General features: G+C 38.7%; 2 protein-coding genes and 1 pseudogene across 3 annotated transcripts; 1 reads left to right on the forward strand and 2 right to left on the reverse strand.

The window, feature by feature from the left end:
- Positions 1-737: 737 nt before the first annotated feature.
- LOC135580776 (bZIP transcription factor TRAB1-like) lies at positions 738-7,549 on the reverse strand. 2 transcript variants are annotated; one of them, XM_065126964.1, is made up of 5 exons: positions 7,416-7,549; positions 6,065-7,119; positions 4,895-4,966; positions 4,249-4,278; positions 738-1,048 (listed from the first exon to the last, which is right to left on the reverse strand). In XM_065126964.1, the coding sequence occupies exons 2-5, from the start codon at positions 7,097-7,099 to the stop codon at positions 974-976; spliced, it is 1,212 nt and encodes a 403-aa protein (XP_064983036.1). In that variant the 5' UTR covers positions 7,100-7,119; positions 7,416-7,549; the 3' UTR covers positions 738-973. The 2 variants fall into 2 exon arrangements, with proteins under 2 accessions (XP_064983036.1, XP_064983035.1); XM_065126963.1 differs by lacking the exon at positions 7,416-7,549 and having other exon boundaries at positions 6,065-7,394.
- Positions 7,550-18,682: 11,133 nt separating this feature from the next.
- On the forward strand, positions 18,683-21,766 carry LOC135623710 (G-type lectin S-receptor-like serine/threonine-protein kinase At5g35370). Its single transcript, XM_065126966.1, has one exon. It carries the CDS (start codon positions 18,763-18,765, stop codon positions 21,475-21,477), a length of 2,715 nt encoding a protein of 904 aa, XP_064983038.1. The 5' UTR covers positions 18,683-18,762; the 3' UTR covers positions 21,478-21,766.
- Positions 21,705-24,792, reverse strand: LOC135623711 (mitochondrial phosphate carrier protein 3, mitochondrial-like; annotated as a pseudogene).
- Between the last annotated feature and the right edge of the window lie 424 nt (positions 24,793-25,216).

Below are 25,216 nucleotides of genomic sequence, written 5' to 3' on the forward strand. Positions count from 1 at the left end.
CGAATCCGGACACGATCGAATATTAACATATTTATTGTTTAATATTTTTTATTATTTTAATATAGAGTTTTTGATTGGTAAATTCAAATCTTATTTTTATCACATACTATAATAAATAAATAAATATTTGAATATACTTAAATAGTGTCCGCAATCGTTTAGGAAAAGCTGTGATATATTTGATCCTTTAGATATGGTGTGTATCGTTTGTTTCAAGATGTTTCTGAGAAATGTGATTGATAAATTTGAATTAGCTTCCTTATTATGTATTCTTGATTACTTCGTATCCACTGGTCCTAAGCTTATTCTTTCCGGACATGTATGGTTATCCAATCTAGTATAGTATCCATTTGATATTGGAGTCTGATTGGAAGGCTAAGTTGATTTTGCACAATCTAATCCATCTTTTTATCCCTAGTGATTATTAGAAAAGATTTATGGGCTGATACGATCAATTTGAAGAGAGTATTCAGTTTAACGAATCTCTAACATTATATTCAACTACAGCGAAAGTGCCATATATCTCTTTGCAATTAATGATTTTTTTGTGCTTTAGTTAGGACATGTTGAATAAATTTTGAATTCCAGGCACAGACATGTATAATGACTCACCACCAAAATCTAAAGCCAATATGTGAATTCAAGAGATGACTCTTTGCAATGTATATCACACTGGGGGGGGGGGGGGGGGGAATGCTCATAGCTTGAGGGGGAAAATGGCCCTTTGAGAGCAAACAAGCAAAACAAGATGGATGAGAAATTAATTATACAAGATCTGGATTCTACAGCAAGAGGTGCAATTCATATACACAACTGCTCTATGAGCTAAAATACAAGATATTCTGGTTCAACAACTATCATTTTACACATACACATAGTTCAATGAAGAAAAAAAATCCATTTAGTCGATCTCAAATAGTTTCACACCGTGGGTTTTTATAGTTTGATTCACCTATTGTCATCAAGTCCCGCTTTACCATGGACCTGTTCGTGTCCTCCTCAACCGTTGTTTCTTTTGTCCGTGCTGCCGCTTGATCACCTGGAGGACCTGATAGTTCCGACTTTAACCTTCGTAAGTACATTCATTTTCCATAGCTATCGAATGTGAAAATATATATTTGAGAAGAATTCAGAATAGAAATATATGTATGCAAAGATAAAGGGCTTTAAAAAAAAAAAGCAACAAATAGCTTTTTCTGAGATGCTCTTTCCAAGTTACAGATACATGTGGATTTCTGAGTTATCATTGTATCTTAGAAGGTATCCATTATCACTGTCTGTCAAACTACGGAGGATATTAAATGTTGCTTCCTATGAGACTATTATTTAGTGCGTCACCTTATTACTCCATACCCCGGTGAAATAGAAGAAAACTATATGGTGGCAGACATTGGAACAACTGCTTTGAGAAGCAACATAAAAAAATCACACGTTTACAGTATAACATTTTCTTGTCATGAATGCAAAGAAGTTATTATTGAATCGGATAAGCAACAAAATGTACTACTCTGTGCCATAGTCATTCAAGTATAGGCTTTAAGTCGCACCACTGAGCAAATTTTGAAGTACTATCATAAACTTAAATTTAACTTAGAATAAAAAAAGCATCAACCTATGAAAATTCTGTTCGATAGATCAGATAGCTTAAACGTAATAGAAATGTAACCTATAATTCTGTGTGTCAACTTAATGATGTGAAGAACCTTGTGACTTTCATAACAATAACTTCTATAAAAACAGAAAGCACTAAATTGCCACAAAGCCAAGATTAGAGCATGAAATTTCTATGTTCATTAAAAACAATAAGAATATAGGTATTATGCAAAAATATAAAAAATTAAGCTTTAAAATAGCTCGCCTATAAATCCTGCAAGCAGCAAAAAAGGATCTCTTTATGGTGCTGACCTTGTCTAGCATGTTTTTGGCTAATTTCTCACCTTATAATCAGAAATTCGGCAAAATTAAATAGGTCAATCCAACTTAACTTGAGTTGGTCGATTTAACTCAACTCTATGTGATTTCAAGCTTACAAAGACAAAAAGGAAAGAAGAAGTAAACGGAAATAAAGGAGAAGAGGCAAGTCATGTGGAAGGAAGGCAAAACTTCAACCATCACCATGAAACAAGATGCCATAGCTATTATGTTCTCAATTTGCTGCAATTATCATATTTGTTAATTATCACCGTTGTTGTAAAATTGTACACTTACCAATAAAACAAGAAAAACATATCAAGGATAAATTGTTAACCTCTACCACAAAAATGAAGGGAGGGTAACATCTATCAAGATTCATATAACACAATGAATTTTGCAATTTTGGATCGAGCAACAAAATGATACATGTTTCTTTAATGATGATTCCACACATCAATACAGGAACAGACTTGAGAACAAAAGTTCTAATATGAAGTCACCAAATCATCTTTGTAATTCTTGCCGCAAAATAAGTTACAGTCAGTGCCTTACAGTTGCATGAAAATCGTCAATCACATTAAGCAAAAGTAGGGTGAAAAATGTCAAACCAATCAATTTTCCTTTTAGTAGTAGAAAATGGTCAGATACCATTTCCACAAATTTAAAAAATGGTTAAGACGAATCACTGGTGATAAGGTTTATGCTGGGTGCCAGGCCACTGAAGATTTATGCTGCCAACTAATGCCATTACAGAACTCTCAAAATATTCTCGAAGAGCTCCCAAAATAGTTTACTTCATTCAAAAATCTATTTCTGGTAAACATGTTGATTATGTCAGATTTAACTCTTTTACATTACAGATTGGCATTCCTCTTCTTGATGAATTTTGTCACCCATGAAATACTTCATAGTCATATAGAGCAGAGAAACTTAGATTCTGGCTTAAATCATAGCCATAAATGACGTTTTCGAACAAAAATCTAGCTTTTGCCAACTATTTCAAACAAAACTAAGATCAAAACTATAACTTTGAGATAAGGGCTAAATGGTTGCAAGGGAAATTGTGGAGAAGAATTTTTCAATGATAAATCTTCTCATTAAAAGATTAATTAAACTTCTCTGGTTTGTCGGAAAGGGAAATCAAATCTTTTGCTTTTTCTTTTCTTAAATTTGGAATGCAGAAAAAACTGAAGTTAGCCTCTTTTCTCAGAGTGTTGTTGGAAAGTCATAAGAAGATTTAGGAGAGCTTTATTTTCGTTTTCCAGAGAAAAAAATCTGAAAAAAAAATATTAAATTGTCCTAGAGATCCAGAAAACTATCTCCGCCTTTCCTGTTTACCTGTCAAACAAACATTGGAGAAGAATGTTTCGTGAACTACCCATACCGTCAAACATAATCTCAACAATGCAAGCATCATGTACACTAAGACATGATAAACAATGACATTATTTAGAAATCTAGTGGTTATAAGTGATATTGAATAATAAATGTGAACAGGGGAGAGAAGGGAGGTTAGAATAGGAGATAACAATAAAATAGATTCACTGAGAGAGAGATAGATAGAGAGAGAGAGAGAGAGAGAGAGAGAGAGAGAGAGAGAGAGAAGCCCTTTTCTAATTAAAAACAGCAAGCAGCATTTACTAGTTCAACAATATCGCAGGTATCAAGTCAATCCATGAAAGGGTGCGCAGATCCTTGCTTGACTCATACAGAATCAACCAGTATAAAAAAATTGATTCCTTGGCCTCATACACTGTTCATTCTCTGTTTTGGGTTTCAAGTTATAAGAACTTAAACATTTTAGAGACAGTAAGGACAACAAAATAAATGATTTATCTGTCAATACTTTGGATATTTCCAAATAGATATGCAGTAGAGAAGGATCAAGGACATATGGGTGTTTGATGTTCCATCAACTCATGTGTGGACTATTCCTCCTCATAAAATTTTCTTTATTGTTTGAAAACACAAGTCATCTTATTTATGTTTTCCCCAAATTGCTATTCAACGTCATATAAAATCAGAGAATAAAATAAGTTAATACAGTGAAGAGAAGCATATCTGAAAGATATTACCTTCAGTCTAGTAACTTGTATCGAAAGCTTATCCAATTTATAGAGAAGAAAATGTTCCATCAATAATATAACATAAAAACTGCACAACTAGTTGTCAAGAAAAGAATGCAATGCAACTAGAAACTGCCAAAGTTATCAAGTTAATCAACTATACATTCAAAACAAAAAATATATCAGAAAAATTGTAAACAGTGAACAGAAATGGCTGAATGTTGGAAAGAAACCTACATAAATAATCATTATAAAGTGAAAGAATTACCTGATTCTTCTTCATCTCCATCATTTCCACCTGCAAGCATCAAAGAGTGTCATCAGAAGTTCAATCTTTCATTTTGCTCTCAGAATTGTAAACATAGTCTTCATATTGATCTTTTAAGAAAAGTACATGTTGTGATGCTGAAACAGAACATACATTGATATGAGGCAGCAAAGCCAACACAGAAGTAACGTTCATAAAAATCAATGGTTATGATGAAAGCGTCAAGGTGAAGGTTTTAATCGTGACATTTATTCATCATTTATCTTATTATGGAACACAATTACCATAGAATTGATGACAACATCCAGTAACATTTGGAATTTGGTGTTTCTAAGCCACAAATATCAAATCAGGATACCAAAGAAAACCTTGAAACTATCAGTCTTAATTTGATCTCTACCTTTTAATATCCCTACCACAAATGGTTGCATAGAATCTGTAAATTTGGTCTCATAAACATTCAAGTGCAAAGACAAGGGCAATGCTATTATTGGCAATTTTACAAAACCTACATGAAAATTGTGATGATAGGCAAAAAGAAAATGTTGGGACCCCTATTTTTATAAAAGGATTTTGATGAAAAAATGAACAATGAATTTTGGTTATCATGAATCAGACATGTCAAAGTACCATTAAGAAGAACTACCTGTTTTTTCTGCAATTCTTGGTTTAGCTCTTTGAGTTTTGCCACTTCAGCTTCCAACTCCACAGTATAAGCCTAACTCAAATAAAATGTACATAAGTAGAATGTACACAGGAAAAGTCATGAATAAAGCTAATTATTATCTACATAATATCTATTTAAGGGCAACAACCACCAGAACTCCCTTTTCTCTATTTAAATGAAAAAATAATGATAGAGAAGAAGCATGGCAAATGTATGATCCTGAAAGTTCTACTGTCCTGTGTGCCAGAGGTTCTAACAGCTTTATTGTTCTATAGCCTCAGTTATGTTTACAATAACAACAACATATTCACAATTGTGGGTCAATCTTTTACTTCTTTTGTCATGTTATTTCCAAAATCCATATTTTGAACAACATATTCTTAAGTCTCAACATCTTAGAACTATTGACAAATTAAATCTAGTTAACCTACTGATCTCTTCCGGTAGTATTATTTGAAAAAATAAGGGAAAAATGTGACTCTCAAGTTGGCAAATTTAATTTAAGTATTTGACATAACCATCGTGCATGACTATCAAGCACAGCATTGTGGAGAAGTGAATGTGTTACAACGAAAGGAAAAGAGAAGTTTTGTTTATTTTTCTATAAAAGCTGTTTTGTAAGCATGTTGATCAAAACATACCTCTCCAAGGAATTTGATGAATTAAGATAAATTTAGATGAAATGCCTTCCAACAAATAATAACTCATCATAGTTTGTCACTGCACTAGGATCATGCAAGTCATCCATCTTTTAGAAGAATGTTGTCAATATTGACAAAGAAAGAACAGAAACTAATAATATGAAGTGTGCTAAGATAAAACCTCACTTTCACTAGCATTTCATGGTTGGTTCGGAATCCTCAATTCTTTGAAATTACAAGAAAACCTAGGTAGAAAGATAAACGAAGAGCAGCAAAAGATGGATCAAGTTACGAAAACTGAGATCAATGAATTGCCAAACAACAGAGTCTCATGAAATTCACACAGAGAAGAAGTCATCTAACTAAACAAAATAATTCTATGTAAATGATACTATTCTACGATATGTATGAGAAACACAGAAAAACAAGGAAAACTATATGCAACTACGCTAAATAGCATAGGCTATGAATTTAAACAATTTCTAGAGAGCATAGAAAAACAGATCACCTGCTTCCGGGCACGTGATCTAGCAGCTGACTCCCTGTTCTTGATCATCCTCCTCTGCCTCCTTTCCACAACTTTATCCAGACTCCTATTACGCTTCCTTTCCCTCGTCCCACCATTAAACACATATGGAACAGGAGATAAAGAAGATAGATCCCCGTTGCCTTTAACAACTTCATCTGAAGACAGATGGTTTTTTGGCGACCCTGACGCTCCCATGACTCCAGCTGTGCTCAGACCAACCATCCCCGTCATCAATCTGTTGTTCATCCCGACGTGGCCAAAGCCGCCAAGTTCTCCGCCTCTCATGCCCTGCGGGCTCACCAAGCCCATGCTAGCTCCCAGGGGAACTGGAGGCGCAAAAGGTCTCGCGACAGTGGATGTCACCCCCAAAATAGCAGCTGAACCGTGAGCAATTGGAACGTTTGCCATATTTCCATTGCTTCGACCCGGTGCCTGATTGAACTTGAGTTCCAGCCCAGCCGACGTGTTCACGGCCGGCAAATCTCCATAGTAGAAATTGGTGTTGTTACTTTTATTGCCAATCGGAGTCGGTGGTCTCGGCGAAGGAGCCGTATCCTCCCGCACCACTCCGGCCCGCACCAAGAACTCCTCAAGGGTAATCTCCCCGAGGGTGGGTTGCCTCGGGAAGTCCGTGCCGCCGCAGCTGGCGGCCGCCCCTTGGCCGGAGGAGGAGGGTTCGACAAGGCCCCGCCAGACCTGGTCGACAGTCTTCTGGCTAAGGGTTCTGGGCAAGGTGAGCGAGGCCTGCCGCTGGAGGCCGGCCCCGGCACCAGAGCCACCGCTGCCGTCGCCGAGGGCGGCGACCATGGCGTAGCTCTCCTCCGCGGTCCATATGTTCTTAAGGAACTCGTCCATGTTCATCGACCCGAAGTCCTTGCCAAGCCCCCCGCGCGTGCTCTGGAACTCGTCGAACGTCAGCGAGTAAATCGAACCCTGCCGCGACAGCAGCGTCGGCGGCGGTGGCGGCTGCGCCTGTCCATCGTCTCTTCCTACTCCCAAACTCTTGGAATTCATCCCTCCTCACCTACTTCAATCTTTCCTCAAAAACCAATCACACCAACAAAATAATCAAGATCAGACTCCATACAAGTCTCCAACAATCACAACCAAAACCCAAAAATTCCCACAAAACACAGACAAACCAACAGCACTAACACCTCCTGCCACAATATTTTACACATATTGGCATCTTCAAATATCGTCCTTGCCGAAATTGACAATACACAAGATTCTTATAATTTTCCTAGGGAGTGCGCGCAACATATTTGTGCAGATGCGTAAGAAACAGAGAGAGAGAGAGAGAGAGAGAGAGAGAGAGGGGACGACAGACCTGTTATGTCTTGATACTTGGGAAGGCAAGGAAACTCCGCAGGCGATCTCGCGTTGGAGGACGGCCAGGTGTCAGGACGCAAAGTTGCGCGGAGATGTTGAAGGCCGAGGGGGAATCGCATTAAAACAGTGATGGACTCGCGCGACGTGGCGTGATGCGGAGCCGGGAGCGAAGCCTGATGACGCTCCCACCCAATTGGAAGCCGCATCATGGTGCGATCTACACCGTCGGTTCTGCGACACGACAAGGGCGCTTTGGACGGTCTGATTTGTACTCCAAGTTCGTAACTGGGAGGATGACCCACAGGCTGAGTGGACTCGCAGGACGGGGACGTGCACGAGTTGTCGTCCTCCCTACGACCATCGGACGGTGATGCGACGTCTTGTCGGGTGGTGATTATAAATTGTGATTATAAATTATGATATCTCTATATAATTATGAAAGTAAAAAATATATATTTTATTTTTCGGTGATTCTATTGATGTAAGATATTGTACTGTCACTTGATGTTAAAAAATATATATATATATATTTATTTATTTATTTATTTTTTTAAATAATAATTTTACATGAGAATTACTTATGTAAAAACTTTACTATCCTCCCATTAGGTGGTAGAGAGTTATCGATCTTACGTAAAGTCGAACGCGTTAGATACGATAGCTAAGTAGGAGAAATAAGACATTGCAAGAGATGAGAATCGTTGCTATTAGGTAGGCCATCCGGAAGGATAGCAAAGTTGAATAAGAGAATAATAAAGTAGGAGAAATGGAACGGTGTAAGAGATGAGGATCGCCACCGGTACCACCGTTCGGTACGCTATCCGAGAAGATAATAAAATCGGAGGGGAGAATGAGCCAGAGGAAGGATATCAAAACTTTCATAGAAATTATCCTTATATGAAATTAATATTTTTAAACGATAAAAATAGTTGAATTATTTTTTATCTATATTTTTAGTGTTATTTCTGCATGTGATAGAACGTATAGTATTAATCGTCAGTAGAATCGACGACATGAGGAGAAATAAGGTTAAATATTTCACTTTGATAATTATAGCGATACTAATATAACTTTCTAAAATATAGTAATTGAGATACTAAAGGTAGCTAACTACGTATTAGTGATATTGTAATCGGTTGATGTTATTAGTGATTTAGATTTTAGAGTGAAATGAGGATCCTGTTCTTGACCTTTTGGTACTTAAGCTTTTAGCTGATTGCATATAAGTGTTAGCTTTTACTTACGTAGGTCAACGTTCATGATTCTTGTGGCAAAAAAAAAGTCATCATGCACCAGCTATATTGCAAGTAATAGTAGACAATGATCTCCACGGCACATCTTATATCTCAGCACAAACTCATCAACGGGAATGTGAGTGAGGTGGAGAAGAAACACTAAGGAGGACTTAGATTGCTTGAAACATACCAACTCTTTTCATCTAAGCCCTGCTACATAAGTTATATCTAAATAACAATAATAATAGTAATACCATTCCAATGGACGTAGTGATGTTTAGATTCACTTGACTTGGTTCGGATTCATATGCATAGAAGTCCGACATTGTTGAATGAGGGGCTTGAGCGTTCGTTACATAGACGATCTGCATAAAGATCGAGATCAAGTGAGTTCCTAACGAGTTTCCTTCGATATTCTAGTTACTTCAGTTTTGAGTAGACAATAACTAACAATGATTATTATGTTGTATGTGATGGAGTATAATGTGGATTTCGTCATGTGGACACGACCCCCAACCACATCAATGCAAGCGCAGAACCTCAGGAGGAAGACGCGATGCCACGTCGGATATGCCACTAGAAATTTGGGACGATAGTCGCTTCCCTCCCACGTCATCTGAGGCCACACGAATTGACGTCATCCCGACAAGGATCGTATCGGGAAGCTCAGGACGACACCACATGGCATCGTTCCACATATACCGGGCGATGATTATCCAAAGGTACGAACTCGCCGTCCAGGGAGTTGGCCACCGTGCGAAGATTGCATACGGTCGCCCCTCAAGCACTAGAACATCTGACAAGGGACAGATGATCTTTGATAAAGAATTCCACTAACTTAATCTTTGGAGCGGCCTAAGTCGGGATTTCCCTCCCCATCCCGACCTAAGCCAATGTGCAGGAATCTAACAGTGATAAAGGCAGATAAGCTCACTGAAGAGGCGCATTCCAACCAACCCTAAGCTCAACGCGAAGATCTTTTCCCCGAGACAATCCGGTGGTTGAGACTTTTCTTCGAGATCATTTCAAAGGCACTTTTATGACGTAACTCCAATTTCTCAGTCTATGTCTATTGACTTATTTTATTTTGGTTTTCTCTTAAATTTATGTTTTAGAAGGATTGTGAAAATTATATTCAATAATAAATAAATGATACAACATGATAAGTGAAGACAAAAAATAATACCTCTGATTTTTCGATAAATATAATTTTTCTCGTGAAGCATAGGTGGACGAATGCCGGAATGCCTTGTAAATTTACTATATAAGATATCATTCTCTATAAGGTATTACTCCTAATTTTAAGAGAATCGAACCTTGATGTTAATTGATGGAATCGATAATTACAGTAAGAGCGGGGGAAGGAGAGTCATGGCAAGTGTGTCTTGGAGAATTTGGACCGGTTGATTCAATAGTAAAACACACATGATTTAAGGAGGTTATATAAAACCTTTTATATTAATTTGATCAACAAAAATAAGATGGAAAAGATGTTGACATGAAAACAAAATGGATATAACGAAAGTCTATGATCTCAAAAAAGATGGAGAGTGAATATAAATTAAGAATTTCGAACCAGTATCTCTTCACTTGTTTTATTGTTCATTTAGATAATTATTTATGTTTTTATTAGTTTTATATGTTTTTTTTATCTTATTAGTGTTAAGTTAGATTTTGATTGTTTGATTTAGATATTGATTCAGAGTCAATGGATGTTCTTTTTCGCTTTTGTCCCGAAAGATCAATGATCAATTTGTCCTTATGCACTTGAAACATGTAAAATTATGTCGGAAGTATTTTCGACAAAGCCTATTTGAAACTTAAGTTAGTAAAGAATTCAAAAGATTCAACTATTGTGTATTTTGAAATGCAATTGAAGAGTTTTTTTGATGATGCACTTCTCCCGAGCTTAACTATTATCATAGTATATCGAATCCCAAATGTGCTAACGTCCATCGTAAGCAACACGTGCTTATGTGCTAATCACGTGACGTCGAATGTCAGTCACATGACGCCAAGATATCAGCCTTATCATTATTCTCATATTAGTTAGCTTTAGAAAAAAAAAATTAAATACACTTACAATAATTTAATAAATAAAATACACACAAAAAATAAGGAGGATATACCAAAAGCAAAAGCAAAAGCTTTGATAGGAAACTACATGATGGCTATCAAGAAAGTAATAGAGAAGGTATTGGGATGAAAAGCCAAGAAAAGCCAAAAGCAAGAGACAAATAAAACATTTTTATCTCATGTATATGGGCAAGTATTGTAATCACATCAAATATTTAAGTTATGATTTGATTTTCTTTCTTTACTTATTATTATAATTTAAGAAAATCTTAATCTACTTCCTTGTTTGTTAATATGAATTAAGGAAATAACTATTAAGTATTCTAAATATAATGATATCATATTTGTTAGTATATTAAATAGAAATAATTTATATTAAATAAATACAAAAATTAAAAAAAATTTCTCTTAATAGAGGCTCATCTCCTCCTATTTAAAGGGAGGGAATTCTCTCCTTCATTCCTCACCTAGTCGAGCTTGGCAATGGGAGGAACGAAGAGTTACACTCTGTTGACAAGAGGTAGGTTTCCCTACCTTTCTTAAAATTAAAAGTTTTAGCTTTTATTTTAATTATTTAAATGTTGAAAGTTTTATAGTTTAAAAAATGTATCAATTCTTTAAATGTCAAACTTTTTGCATTAAAGTAATTAGTTAAAGTTTTCATAATATTCTTTGACCTATGATTAAGGTTTTTATTATAGAGTCAAATATGTTAAAAATATATTTGTTTTATATGATATTTCTTGTATTATAGTTTATCTTTAATCTTGTCTGGATTAAAATCTTGTTAGATTAAAATATGTTATCTAAAATTTTTTTTTGATATTCTTTGATCTGAAATTTAAAATATATTATTTTGAATGATTTTTATTTGAATTTAGAAGGCTATTTCCTTGTATTAAAACTTATCTCTCAATCCCTCTTTTAACGTCTTATGATTTCTAGTCAAATTTAGAACGTTATTTCTTTGTATCTTTCTCCTCATCTATCTTTTAATGTATTATTATGTTTTTATTTATATTGTTAATGGGTATATGCTATGATATGAAATTGGATATTAATTGAAATGAAATTGTTCACAGGCCAAGCCCAACCCACGGGTCAGGCCTTGGCCCGTAGGCTACCCCAGCCCAACCATTATGGGCGGTCACATGCGACGCACATGACTAGTCCATGGGCCAGGATTGGGCTAGTTTTGTGTAATGCATGCTCAATCATGTATAATGCACATGACCAGTAGATGGACTGGCTCAATCTAGCCCAATGTTATTGTTGAACTTGAGCTCAAATGTTGATTGAACTAAACTAGACTTGATTAGTCTAGATCAATTCATGGTGATTTTGAATTGATTGACTTATTCAAGTTAGTTTAACCTAAGTTGAATTTAATCTAGTCTAAATTATACTAGTCTAGGGTGGTTCCATACCAGTTAAATAAGGATTAGAGATTAGTTTAGTTAGGCTCTAGTAAATCGAGTTCAATTGAATCGATTAAACTAGAGTTCAAGTCAATTGAGGGCTAATTTATATTACTTGATATTGATGATATTTGAAAGAGATATTTTAAATATGTTATTTCATCCCGAAATGGACATGACCAGTATGAGATTATATTATTTTCCTACCGAGAGCAGGTACGACGATTCCCTTCGGGGATTAGCGGGCCGTCAGACGTGGCGGCTGGACGGTTCCTCCATCCGCTGTTGGGAGGAACGTGTCCCCACTTTGGCGGGTGTGGGACACCACTCCATCCGCTGTTGGGAGTGTGATATGAGTTTGCCTCCATCCGCTGTTGGGAGAACACAAACTCATCTCGTAGGGTAAAGCCTCTCCATCCGCTGTTGGGGGAGTGCTCCTTCGGGTATTTGATATACGCCAATGGGATGATTGATTGAATTTTGATCATATATACATTTTGAGTTGACTTTTGGGGTTCCTACTCAGTGTTGCTGAATTTTCTTTGTTTTTGATTTTCAGAGCAGCCTCCCTCTAGTACTAAATCGGATTCCAGTGGAGAGCGGACCTTCCTCTACCGCTAGGTAGAGTCACTTGGATGATTCTTGAAGTTAACATCACCATGTTTATTTTTCTATTTATGATTCGATGAATAAATGGGTTGTAATAAATGAATTGTAATAAATATTTATGAATGATGAATAAAATGATGTTTATCTATTTGGCCTAAATGTGTGAAAAGATTAAAAAAAAAAAATCGAGGATCGAACAAGTATAACATGAGACATATGAATCTCAAATTAACAATGATAACTCTAAAATTTCCTAAAGAAAATTTTAACTAATCCCATAAAAATTCATGATAAGGTAGATACAAATTACAATATTACAAATTAGTTGCAAAAAAGATCATATTAACTATCAATCTCAGATGGTTATATTAAAAATGATGAGGTCAATAATGACCGATTGATCTTCAACTTATTGTATATTATGTATGTGAATAAAATAATTCTTTTCTCATTTTATTAGTTATGAAATTTAATATCAAAATATGTGGATTTTGTGTCCTTTTCTTTTTTTTTTTCTTGTATGTACTCACGTAATGACAAGTGAATCACATCAATACAAACCTTTTATCATTTTTCCTTTTGTCACATCAATCTTAGGTTATGAACAACTAGAATTCGTTATTTGATTGCTTTGTTTGATGAGTCTTGAGTGGCCAAATAATATTCACATGAATCAAGTAATGCAAATGCTCGTGGGAAATGCAATAAGACCTATTTGGGAAATGCAAATGCTTGTGGATATATATATATATATATATATATATATATAAACTAATATTAGAAAAAAATATTTGCTCCAATATAAGCTCAATATAAGATAGCGCAATGGTACAAGACATGTCTCCTTTGTCCGCTCACATCAATGTAAGCTTAAGAGAGGTGGTTATAGATTGTCTTCCCTTATTGTTTATATGGATAAAAGTCTATTGAGGTAATTATGCGTTATCTCCGCATAAAATTTTTCACAAGATATTTTATCTCATTTTACTTGGTATATAATGCTACTTTCGGCATGATAAGATGCACATGTGACGATTATAGGGCTTGTGGGGAAGGAAAGAAAAAAGATAAAATCAAAATTAGTGAGGTTATAAATATTAAAAATATTATTTTATTAGTTTTTAAAAGGGTTATGAATAATAATGAGTTGTTAATAGTGAAAAAGGCACAAAATAGTTGTTAGAGGAAGAATCAATGATATCTCGATGAGCCCGTTGTAGTTCAATTAAATGAGTGCTCATGAGATTTGAGGATGACCTACATGAAGATGAGGTTGGGTATAGGTTTCTTAACCCAATTCCTCTAATAATAAATTTATCTTATATTTCCAAATCAAAAAATAAAGACATGTAAACTATTAAGCAAGGTTATGCTAATGATAATTTAAAAGGAATTATAATACTAAAATGCAAACTAGTTCAAATAGAGTCGACATATAAATATCGATTAAAAACGAAGACAAGTACAATCATTTGCATATAAGAAAAGTTCAATCTTGACTTGATAGATTCAATTAAAAATTGGAAGTAAAATTATTTTTCTTCAAAGAAAAATATCTATTAAGTCTATTGGTACGAGTTTAATAGAAAGGTTAGTATTAAGAGAAGATAAGTTTGAAATTTAGGTTAACTTGATGTATAGGATTGTTGCCTTCGAGGAGAAAATATAATAGTTATTATTAAATATCTTATTTAATAATAATGTAATCATTCTCATTAAGATTCATAATTCATTATCATAAATTTCTTCATTTATTATAGTTTAAATGATTTTAATTTTTTATTCATTATAAATAAAACTATTATTATTAAATTAAATATTTAATATCATTAAAATTCTTCATTATGGTCTAAATATTATAAATTTGAATTAATTTTTCAACGTTATGAGTTGGTGATAATAAATGTTCTTGATGGGAGAACATGTATATAAACGAGGATTTTGGTCCCTAGGCTCAACATCTCTTTGAAGTCAAAAGAATTTCATACATCATTTAAAACGAGAGTTCTGAGTTGAGAAGTGCCAAAGTTCAATAAGAAACCGCTGTAAAAATTCTTGACAATAATGGTTGGAGATACGTTATTTCATTTCCGCATCAGTTTTTATTATGTTTTTATTATAATGATTTAGAAACACATTTTAGTATCAAAAAATTTTACAGAAAACACTAAGCTCTCGAGATAGTTGTTGAAGAAGTTGTATGAGGTGTCACCTATATAAAAACCAAGGTCATGAGAGGATTTTTGATCCGATCCCTCCAACATCCAAATTAATAACCATATATGCAGTCATAAATAGTAAAAAAATGACTACTTAAATATATTAAAAGTAAACTTTTGTACCTGATAATAGAAACGGTATATTTTATAGAATATTCTTTCAGGATAATTTTTAATTATCTTTAATAATCTCGATTTGACCTCTTTTCCACGTAAAAATAAGGGTGAAGACAACACATAATTGCATATCGATGTCCACACGGGAGTGGGCGACATCTTCTATCTCTTTTTTTCTGTTTGGATGCCAAACGAAATATATATATATATATATATATATATATATATATATATATATATATATATATATATATATATATATATATATATATATATATATATATATATATATTAGATTGATTGACTGATAATATTATCAATTAGTATCCAAAAATTAGGAAGCTTCAACTCTTCGTCCACAAGGAAGCTGGAATCTGTTACCGTGTTCGGCAATAATACATGACAAGAGATTAAATTGCCCAGGAAAATAGACAAAATTAATAACACTCACTCACATTAGAACTAAACCTTATAATGCCATCTCCAAAGCCTTCGACCTCTCGGGCCATGACGTCTGATTGCTGATGTAATGAATGGCCTCCAATGCATCTAATTTGACACACATGTTTTGTGTGCGTTCGCTTTCAATCTTTAATGATCCTCGATGATAGCTCTTCTTCAACCTACTTAGCATCTTCAACTTCACAGTTCGTACATCCAGCAGCCATCAGACCTCCCCTTGCGTCCTTAATGGAATGAAAAACCATCACATTTAATGAAGTGAATGGAAATATCGATTAAATCTGTAGTACAAGCTGGATGGAAAGATAGAACTCATGCTAAAAATATAGAAAAACAACATCTTTCTTGTTCTCATATATTTTATCATTAAGATCAGAGGTCATTCTTGCAAACCATTCAACAAGTAGGTGCAACAGATCTTCGAAGATTACACAACGGAACCGCTAGAATTGTTTGAGGGTAGACAACATAGTGTGATCACATAATCCTCTATTTTAAGTACCAAGAATCAGGGCCTCAACTATTCTTGATGGATGACATGAAACTTCTCCATGGCTGCAGCAACTTTAGCATGCAACCACACCACTGGACTACGAGTCCTACGATAACTTCATGGCAACCTTCACAAGATTGCCATCATAAATATTCACATATACTGTATTCAATAAACTCAGTATACCAGTCTTGGAATTGGAATAATTCATATATGCAGTCTTACTCAACCAATCATAATTAATGTGAAAAAAGAATAATTTCAAGACAAAGAATGGTTAAATTTTATAATACTAATACATAAAATCAGATCTGGAGATGGAAATATTCAAGTTTCAAAGCCAGGGAAGATGTGTTTCGCCTGGTCAAAACAAGATAAAAGAAGGTGTTAAATAGTCAAAAAGAATCGGTCAAGCAAACAAATGTGATCATATTTTATATCAATGGTCAAAAGAAGCTATCGAGAAACCATGCGGCTTGTGATACGTTACACGCAACTCCAATGTGGATGCTTGGCCTGTTCTCTAGAGATGCCAAAGAGCCAAATAAAGAATATATCCCCTGCGTGTAACACGGGGTTCATATTCTAAAACAATGGCTTATGCACAGTGTTCTTTTAGTTCTCCCATAGGGCAATTCCCTTAGCAACTTTCTTTTTCTTGGATATATAAACCACGTTTATACCTAAGATTCATCTTTATAGCCTGCTTATATAAATGGGAGCGGGTTAAAATTTTTTGGTATTCAGGATTTTTTTTTTTAGATAGAAGTACAATTTCAGATATCTCAAAAAAATGAATTTCTTATTCTTTTGTCATTCCTATAGGGTATCTTCTAGTATCGTCCTCTGATCATCAGTTAGCAATCACGTTACAGCCAGCATGGAACCTCGGAGCCGACATGGTGCACGTGCGCCAATGTGGCACCTCGGATCCTTGTGAGATGGTAGACCATGCCCGCATCACTCGAGGCTGTACGAGATGACGTCGCACGGAACCACCCGAGAATGCACGAAACGACACCACATAGCACGGAACCATGCAAGTCGATCCGCACAGTGCGGAGTGTACGAGCCAATAGCCCGAAGTATCGATGACCATTAATAGACTATATACGATCGACCCTCGACCGTAGGTATAAAGACGACCCCTTGCCCAACTTCAGGAGATCGGACCTCTGACGCTAAAAACACCCTCAACTCCATCTCATACTGAATTAAGTTTCGGAGGGGTCGAGTTAGGAATCCCCCTCCCAACTTCAGACTTGTGTGCATGAATCTAGGATAGAAAAACCCACCTCATACTATTCTACCTTGGGTTGATCCGACTGACGATGCTCCGACCCGACTAGATACCGATCCTCTCGCCTTAAGAATCCATGTGGATGATATTGTGCCTTAGGATCGAACCAAGCCGTGTGGACTCCTTGATCACGATGTAAACACCAAACACGAAGAAGAGATGGCAAAAGCTTGATGTTTAGTTTTTTTTTCGAATTTGTGATGAGTTCATATGTTTAGAAAATAGATATTCTATACGAATTTAAAGTGAAGTAAAATACATGAATGCTATGCGTGTTTGTTGCCTTCCCTAAAAGTCAAGAGGGAGCGAGAGAGAGAGAGAGAGAGAGAGAGAGAGATTAACCTGTAATCAACAGGGATGCATGCCGTGGTTGACGGCAGCTGGCGGTGGCATGTAGTGGAACACCAACTCCTTCCAAGCTTTCTTCTCCTTCATCTTCTTCTGCAGATTGTTGCGTGCTTCTCCTCCATTTACCCTGCAACTGATGCACCACCCCAGCTGGGATTCCACGGTTCACCATTTGGAAGAATGGCTGGTCTCCGCCATGGAGGATACACACCCGGGCACCATGGCCCGTCGCCGGCGTCTACGACGACTGCGATGCCCGACCGCTCGTGCTCCGAGCTCATGAACTCTGTTGCCGGTGGCCACGGAGAGATACGCCATCTCTCCTTGAGGTTAAGGGGTTCCGAGCTGCTGCTCGCGGATTGTACTTACGGTAGGACTCAAAACTTCTTACAGGAAATAGTGTTAATCTCCTAAAATATCACTCTTACTGCGTATCAGACTATTTCTTTTCTTAATTTTCTTTTATATTAATTAACATAGTAAAATAAATAGTTTTGTTATATAGCAATCTTGCATTGTAAAATACAATGTATCTATTTCTTTATGTTGTATACTAAAAGCCTATTATGATTTTTGAGCTTCATATAAATAAAAATATATCGGATGTTGGATGAGATTTAGAAGCTCAACTTTTGATGAGTGAATTTGAAACATCACCGTTAGATTGATATTTTATATTTTATTTATCTATTAACCTTTAATTTGTTTTAAAAAATATATTATTTTTCAAATATCTCAAAAATAGAGAATTTTATAATATTTTCTAGAAAAAAAAGATTAATCATATGATTTTTTTTTTCCACATATAGTGTTATATATATAATAGTTCTTTTTTTGTGTCACAAAATTTGAAACCTTAAATTGATGTAAAGTCAATAAACAATGAAACTGAAAAGACCGGTCCCGATGTCACAAACCCACATAAACTCGGGCCGGTACGTACTCCCCACCGCCGCACTTCTCACCAGCTCCGACGAGTCAACGCCAACCCAAGTCAGCACCAAACCACCCTCATCTTCCCCTTCTCCACCTAATGGAGGGAGGCTTCACACTGCATCCACAACGCCAATGCCAACATCCTCTTCGCTCTTCCTCCTCCTCCTCCTCTTCCTCTTCCTCCTCACCGGCGACTCCCTCGCCGGCCCCGTCGCCACCGAGTTCCTCTACCCCAACTTCACCGCCTCCTACCTCAACTTCGTCGACAACAGCGGCGTGTTCCTCGCGTCGCCCAACGCCAACTTCGTCGCCGCCATCGCCAACCCCGGCGGCCAGCAGTCGCGCTTCTACCTTTCGCTTACCCACTCGGCCACCAGAACAGTCGTGTGGTCGGCCAACCGCGACGCGCCCGCTCCCAGAGACGGCACCGTTACGCTCTCTACACGCGGCCTTGTCGTCTCGCACCCCAACGGTTCCGTCCTGTGGTCCACTCCCCGCCTCCCCTCCCCCGTGCGCGCCCTCCGCCTCCTCGACTCCGGCAATTTCCTCCTCCTCGATGCCGCCAACGCCACCCTCTGGCAGTCCTTCGATCACCCCACCGACACCCTCCTCTCCAGCCAAGTCCTCCCCGCCGGCTCCTCCCTCATCGCCTCGGTCTCTGATAATGACTTTGCTAGCGGCGATTACTCCCTCGTCCTGACCACCGGCGATGCCATCATGACCTGGAAGGGCGGCGCCCAGCAGTACTGGAGCCTGTCGAAGGACGTGCGCTCGTTCAAGAATTCCAATTCAGGAGTCGCCTACATGGCCACCAACGTCACCGGCCTCAACCTATACTCCACCGAGGGGAAGGTCGTGTTGCAGGCGTTCCTGCCGACGTCGGATTTCCGGATTGTGAAGTTGGACCCCACGGGGCGGTTCCACGTTTTCAGCTACTCGGCCGCCAACGCGTCGTCGATCCTCGACGACGAATTCACCGCGCCGACCAGCAACTGCGATCTCCCGTTCCCCTGCCTGTCGCTCGGCGTTTGCACCGCAGGAGCCAACGGCTCCACCTGCAGCTGCCCGGCTCGCTTCGTGCATTTGGAATCTGGCAATTGCTCACCGGCCAACGGATCTCTACCTCCCTCATCCTCTTCCTCGTCTTCAGCCTCCTGCGGCGGCGATTCGGATTTGGCCACCTCTTATATACAGCTTGGGAGCGGAATTGACTACTTCGCCAACAAATTCGCGAGTCCTGCGACCTCCGGCAACGATATCTCAGCGTGCCAAAACCTCTGCACAGGGAACTGCACATGTCTCGGATTCTTCTATTGGAATTCTTCCAAGTCCTGTTATCTCATGCGTAACACACTTGGTTCTCTCTTCAATAGAAATGCCGGCGAGACTTCGAGCTCCATCGGCTACATCAAGACGCTGGTTTCAGGATCGTCGCCACCGACTTCGGGCGGCACGTCGAAGACCCACTTGATCGCGATCTTGTTGCCCACTGTAGCGGCATTCTTGCTTATTTTCGTCGTTGTCTCGGCGGGGATCATATGGTGGAAGAGAAGCAACGACGCGAGACGCCTAAGGATGGGAAGGCCATCAAAAAGGCTGGCAACGAAGGAGATAAACTTAGGACGCCACAAGTCGTCCAGGACGCAGTCGTTGGTCACCGATGATGACGAATCGACCGATGAGAACGATGGCGGAAGCGACACTTTGATACCGGGCCTCCCGACCAGGTTCACCTTCAAGGAGCTGGAGGCGGCGACAAACTACTTCAGGAACAAGATAGGCTCCGGGGGGTTTGGGGCGGTGTACAAGGGGGAGCTCCCGGACAGGACGACGGTGGCGGTGAAGAGGATCGAGAGCGCGGGGCTGCAGGGGCGGAAGGAGTTCTGCACGGAGATCGCCATCATCGGGAACATTCGGCACGTCAACCTGGTGCGCCTTCGCGGGTTCTGCGCGCAGGGGAACCGGCGCCTACTGGTGTACGAGTACATGAACCGGGGCTCCCTGGACCGCTCCCTGTTCGGTGTCGGCCCAGCGCTGGAGTGGCAAGAGCGGGTGGACATCGCGAGGGGCGCGGCCCGGGGCCTGGCATACCTGCACGCCGGCTGCGACCACAAGATCATCCACTGCGACGTGAAGCCGGAGAACATCCTTCTGCACGACGGGGGGCAGGTGAAGATCTCCGACTTCGGTTTGGCGAAGCTGCTGTCACCGGAACAGTCGGGGCTGTTCACAACGATGCGGGGGACGCGGGGCTACCTGGCGCCGGAGTGGCTGACCAACGCTGCCGTCTCGGACCGGACGGACGTGTACAGCTTCGGGATGGTTTTGCTGGAGATCGTGCATGGGAGAAAGAACCGGTCGGGGGGGAGCGAGGAGTGTGAGGAAGAGGAGGAGGCGAGTGGGTCAGGATGGTCATCGGCGGCGGCGGCAGGGGGCGGTTACTTTCCCCTGGTGGCACTGGAGGGGCACGAGGAGGGGCGGTACCTGCAACTGGCGGACCAGAGGCTAGAGTGGCGGGTGAGGGAGGAGGAGGTGGCGCGGGTGGTGAAGTTGGCACTGTGTTGCCTGCACGAGGAGCCCTGGCTGCGGCCGAGCATGGCGGTGGTGGTGGGGATGTTGGAAGGCAACATGGAGGTGTGGGAGCCGAAGGTGGAGTCGCTAAACTTCCTGAGACTCTACGGCCGAGGGTTCATGGAGCCACCGGCAGCGGTGGGAGGCGGTGGAGGAGGATCAGAAAGAGTAGAAGGGGTGGTGGCTTTGGCTGGAGGTGACGATACTGCATCACGTACGAGCGCCGTCACGGGGTTTGCGGTGGATGGAAGCGTGTCCTCCAATAGTTGCTGCTGATATTTTTTTCTTAATTTCTTTTATTATTGATTTGCTTCTATAAATTATGCAGATAGATAAATATATATTGATTTCATAGTTGGGAAAAAGATTAGGGGAATTAGTTTGGGTTAGAAGATGTCTTGAGACTGAAATATTGAATATGAAATGCATAGAAAGAAGTAATTATTGTGCAAGAATGAATTTAGATTAGAAAGGTATGATGCTTCATAATCTTAAAAGGCAATACATGTACCACTAAGTTTTGGAATTCATGAGGTTGACCTATATCGGTACATGAATACATCGATGCCCCTTATAGAGGTATTGCATTCAAGCAGCTGTACCAAAGATGTTCTCCCTCGAAAGATTGATGTTCACTTTTTCCTTGGATCTTGGAAATGCATATTTGTATATCATGTCAAAAACAATTTGAAACGAGGCAAATTTCATCAAATTATCTGCATCAAGCAAACTCATATCAATTTGACATAGAATCTAATCTATAAGACTTGGGTTACATGGCAGACAAAACTAAGCATTTAAAACCACAAAGGCTCATATGCACAAAACCACCTTATCATTATCCAGATCATCAATTAACTGGTAATAACTATAATTCGAGAAGCAACTAACAACAATGCACTAGCAAATGTACACAGCAAAATAGGACATAAATATCCAGAAGGTAATGATATTAAATTTAAATAGGGACATAAATATGTACAAAACCAAGGGTTATTATAGAATTTACACATGAATTGGAAGGCTGAAAGGTTCATTTTGAAAATCAAACTCCCAATTTATTCTCATAGAAAACTTATCCTCCTATGCCATCACTTTCAGCATCTTCCGATCGACAAGTTTGCTTACCGCATGATTAAGAATGCACCTTTGTATTAGTCTTTCACTAGAGGCCTCACAAAATGAATGATCTATTATACATTTACTCTCATAAGTCTTGTTTCCCACGAGAGAGTTATACAAGAAACATGACAAGGAAGTTTGCTTATTGTTGTTATAGTAGTCAATCTGGCTTTCAGAAGATTGCTACATAGCAAGATTCCTTCGCTTAACCATAAAGAGGCCAACAAGTCATACAAGCTTCCAAATCCTTGGGGATGAGCACACTGATGTTGGAAAAAATGCATAATGATGTGAACGGAAAAGATGCTAGGCAACCATATGCCAAACACAATTGGATTGATTATGGAATGCATAGCTAAGTCAATGTAGTTAAATAAATATTCAATGCACACTACACAGCATAGAAAAGCTGCCAGACATCCATAGCTAAACACAACTGAATAATGAAAGACACTGTAGCAATATATAATCTTTTGCATTTGCCTTTAGGTTCAATGACTACTGAATTATAAATGATTACCGGATCAGTAACTAAACAAGAAGATTGCAGTGACAGGAAAATTGAAGCATAGAGAAAGAAGTATCACACACCCAAATCACAAGTATGGGTTCTGCTAAAGCAATATAAAAGTCTTACGTTACTAGTTCAGTACAGAAAATTGTCAAGATAAAGGACAACATAAGCCATCTGTACTACAGATAGATGTGCTTGCATCTGCACATTTATTTATCCAAGCATTTATAAAGAAAACATATAGCACAACTCGTAAAATGCAATTATTATGCAAAATCTTGATCAATCAAGATTTATCGACGTTTAAAACTAGCAATCAATTGCTTTTTTAATTCAACATACAAGATGAACCTCTTGATAAATCAAGCATTCAGCGGTTTACCAACACATACAATGTCAAGACAGATAACTTCTTACACACCACAATTATTAAGTGAGAAAACAAAGATAACACCGACCACTTAATATAAACAGAGAAAGAAAAAGAGGATAATTTTAGCTTACAAGTAAACCCTGCCCCCAAAGCGGAACTATACCTTTGTATAATCTGCAATAAATAATTTCGAGGATAAATAAAGTAATTACAAAAGAATAAAACAGAGTGAGAAAGGTAAAATGACAAAGAAAGAAATCATACCCCAAAACACCTTCAGATTTTACAAGCTAAGGTAATCCATCACGCAATCCCCTTGCAAATCCAGGCTGTCTGGACCCGCACCTTCACTGCCTCGAAGGGTCAGAGAGAAACATCAGCAATCACTTCAGCGGAAGTAAAACTCGCAAGGTAGATCAACATCTGATACTTGGTGGCATACTCTGGGCCAGCTATATCTGAATAGTACCTCTTGAAAAACTGAGAAAACCCAATCTTGCACGCCGCTAGCGCACTGTACCAAAGCAGAGTAGGTGCCCATCCCCTGAAGAAACCCCTGGCCCCTTGTTCTTTAAGCACGACCCCAAATCCTGAAGAGATGCTCTGGTACTTAGCTGGGTCGATCTAAAAAAAACTCCAGCAAAGACTTACGGTCCAAATGATACAATGAATAAAAATTGAGATCAACATCAACCCTAGTCAACAGAACTAATTCATTTCAAGAACGTATTCCCCAAATAGAAGAGTCGAGACCTTAATCCAGCCCTACCGAATCATTTTGAACAAAAACTGTACATTTGCTGCTAACACATGAAGACGGTTATGATCTCACAGAAACAGAGACATTTGCACCAGAATAAATCACAAGAACTATGATAGAGACAATAAACCAATGTTGCCCAAATCCAAGGCATGCAGCAACCAAGTCGATAAATAAAAATCCGATGGCATGGATCAACCATCCTAGAGAAGCTCAGATTGCCGAAATCCAAAACCATCAATACGATAGCATTTAAAAAAACAAAATCTTGAATTAAATTGTACAAGATTATATCACGACATTTAATGTTCTCATTCCACAAAAAAGAATAAAAGAAAAAGAAAAGAAGAAATGAGTGGTGGTGGAAGATCTTAGTAATCCGCGAGAACAGTCGAGGAACCTACTGGACTGGAAAGTAGTAATCGCCAAATGCAAGCATCAAGATCTAAGCGCACAACAAAGGCTCCCGGTTCTCACCTTCATGTTACACTTCACAAGGTCTAACGGGTGACGGCCATGTGGGTGAGGCCGTAAGCGGCGATGCCTCCGGCCGTGCAGGCGGCGGATAATAAGCGCAAGCACATCTCGGACTTTCCCGGCTCGATGGGCGCCTGAACAACAACGGAGATCGGCGATGGGCCACAGCCCGCCTCCGCCGGCGAGGCGAGGCAAGGGTCCGGCCCAGGACCAGGCCCATGGAGAGGGAGCGGAGGGAGAGTAAAGGAAGCTCGGGAGGAGGGATCAGCGAGAGCGCTCAAACAGATCCAACGCGGAGGCCAGACGAGCAAAGAAGAGAACCCATGCGACGGCTAACTTCCCGCCCCTGCGAATGGGACCGATTCCAAGAAGACTGATCAAAGCCGTTCCTTAAGGTTGTCGGTGATGTTATTTACACTATTAAAATAACAGAAAAACCTCTCAGATCTTCACATAATTACGAATTATATGGGTATTATTTAATATATCAGCATCAGAGAGAAAAGTTAGGGATCGAATATATGATAAGTTATCATATCTATAATTCTAGATTTTGGATCGAGTTAGTTAAGGGTAAGGTTTGAATTAGAAATTGTTAAGCTAAATATATTTATTTTAATAAAATATTTTATAGAGAAAGGAGTATCGATAAAAATAAAATTAAATAACTATCTAGCAATTAGCAATTAGGGATTGGCAATAATGAGAAGATATTTTATTTGATTCAATTGAATCAAATGATTCATCCAATCTAATTGAATCGATTTAA

Source organism: Musa acuminata, chromosome BXJ2-9 (genome assembly GCF_036884655.1).
Source record: "Musa acuminata AAA Group cultivar baxijiao chromosome BXJ2-9, Cavendish_Baxijiao_AAA, whole genome shotgun sequence".
NCBI lineage: Eukaryota > Viridiplantae > Streptophyta > Magnoliopsida > Zingiberales > Musaceae > Musa > Musa acuminata.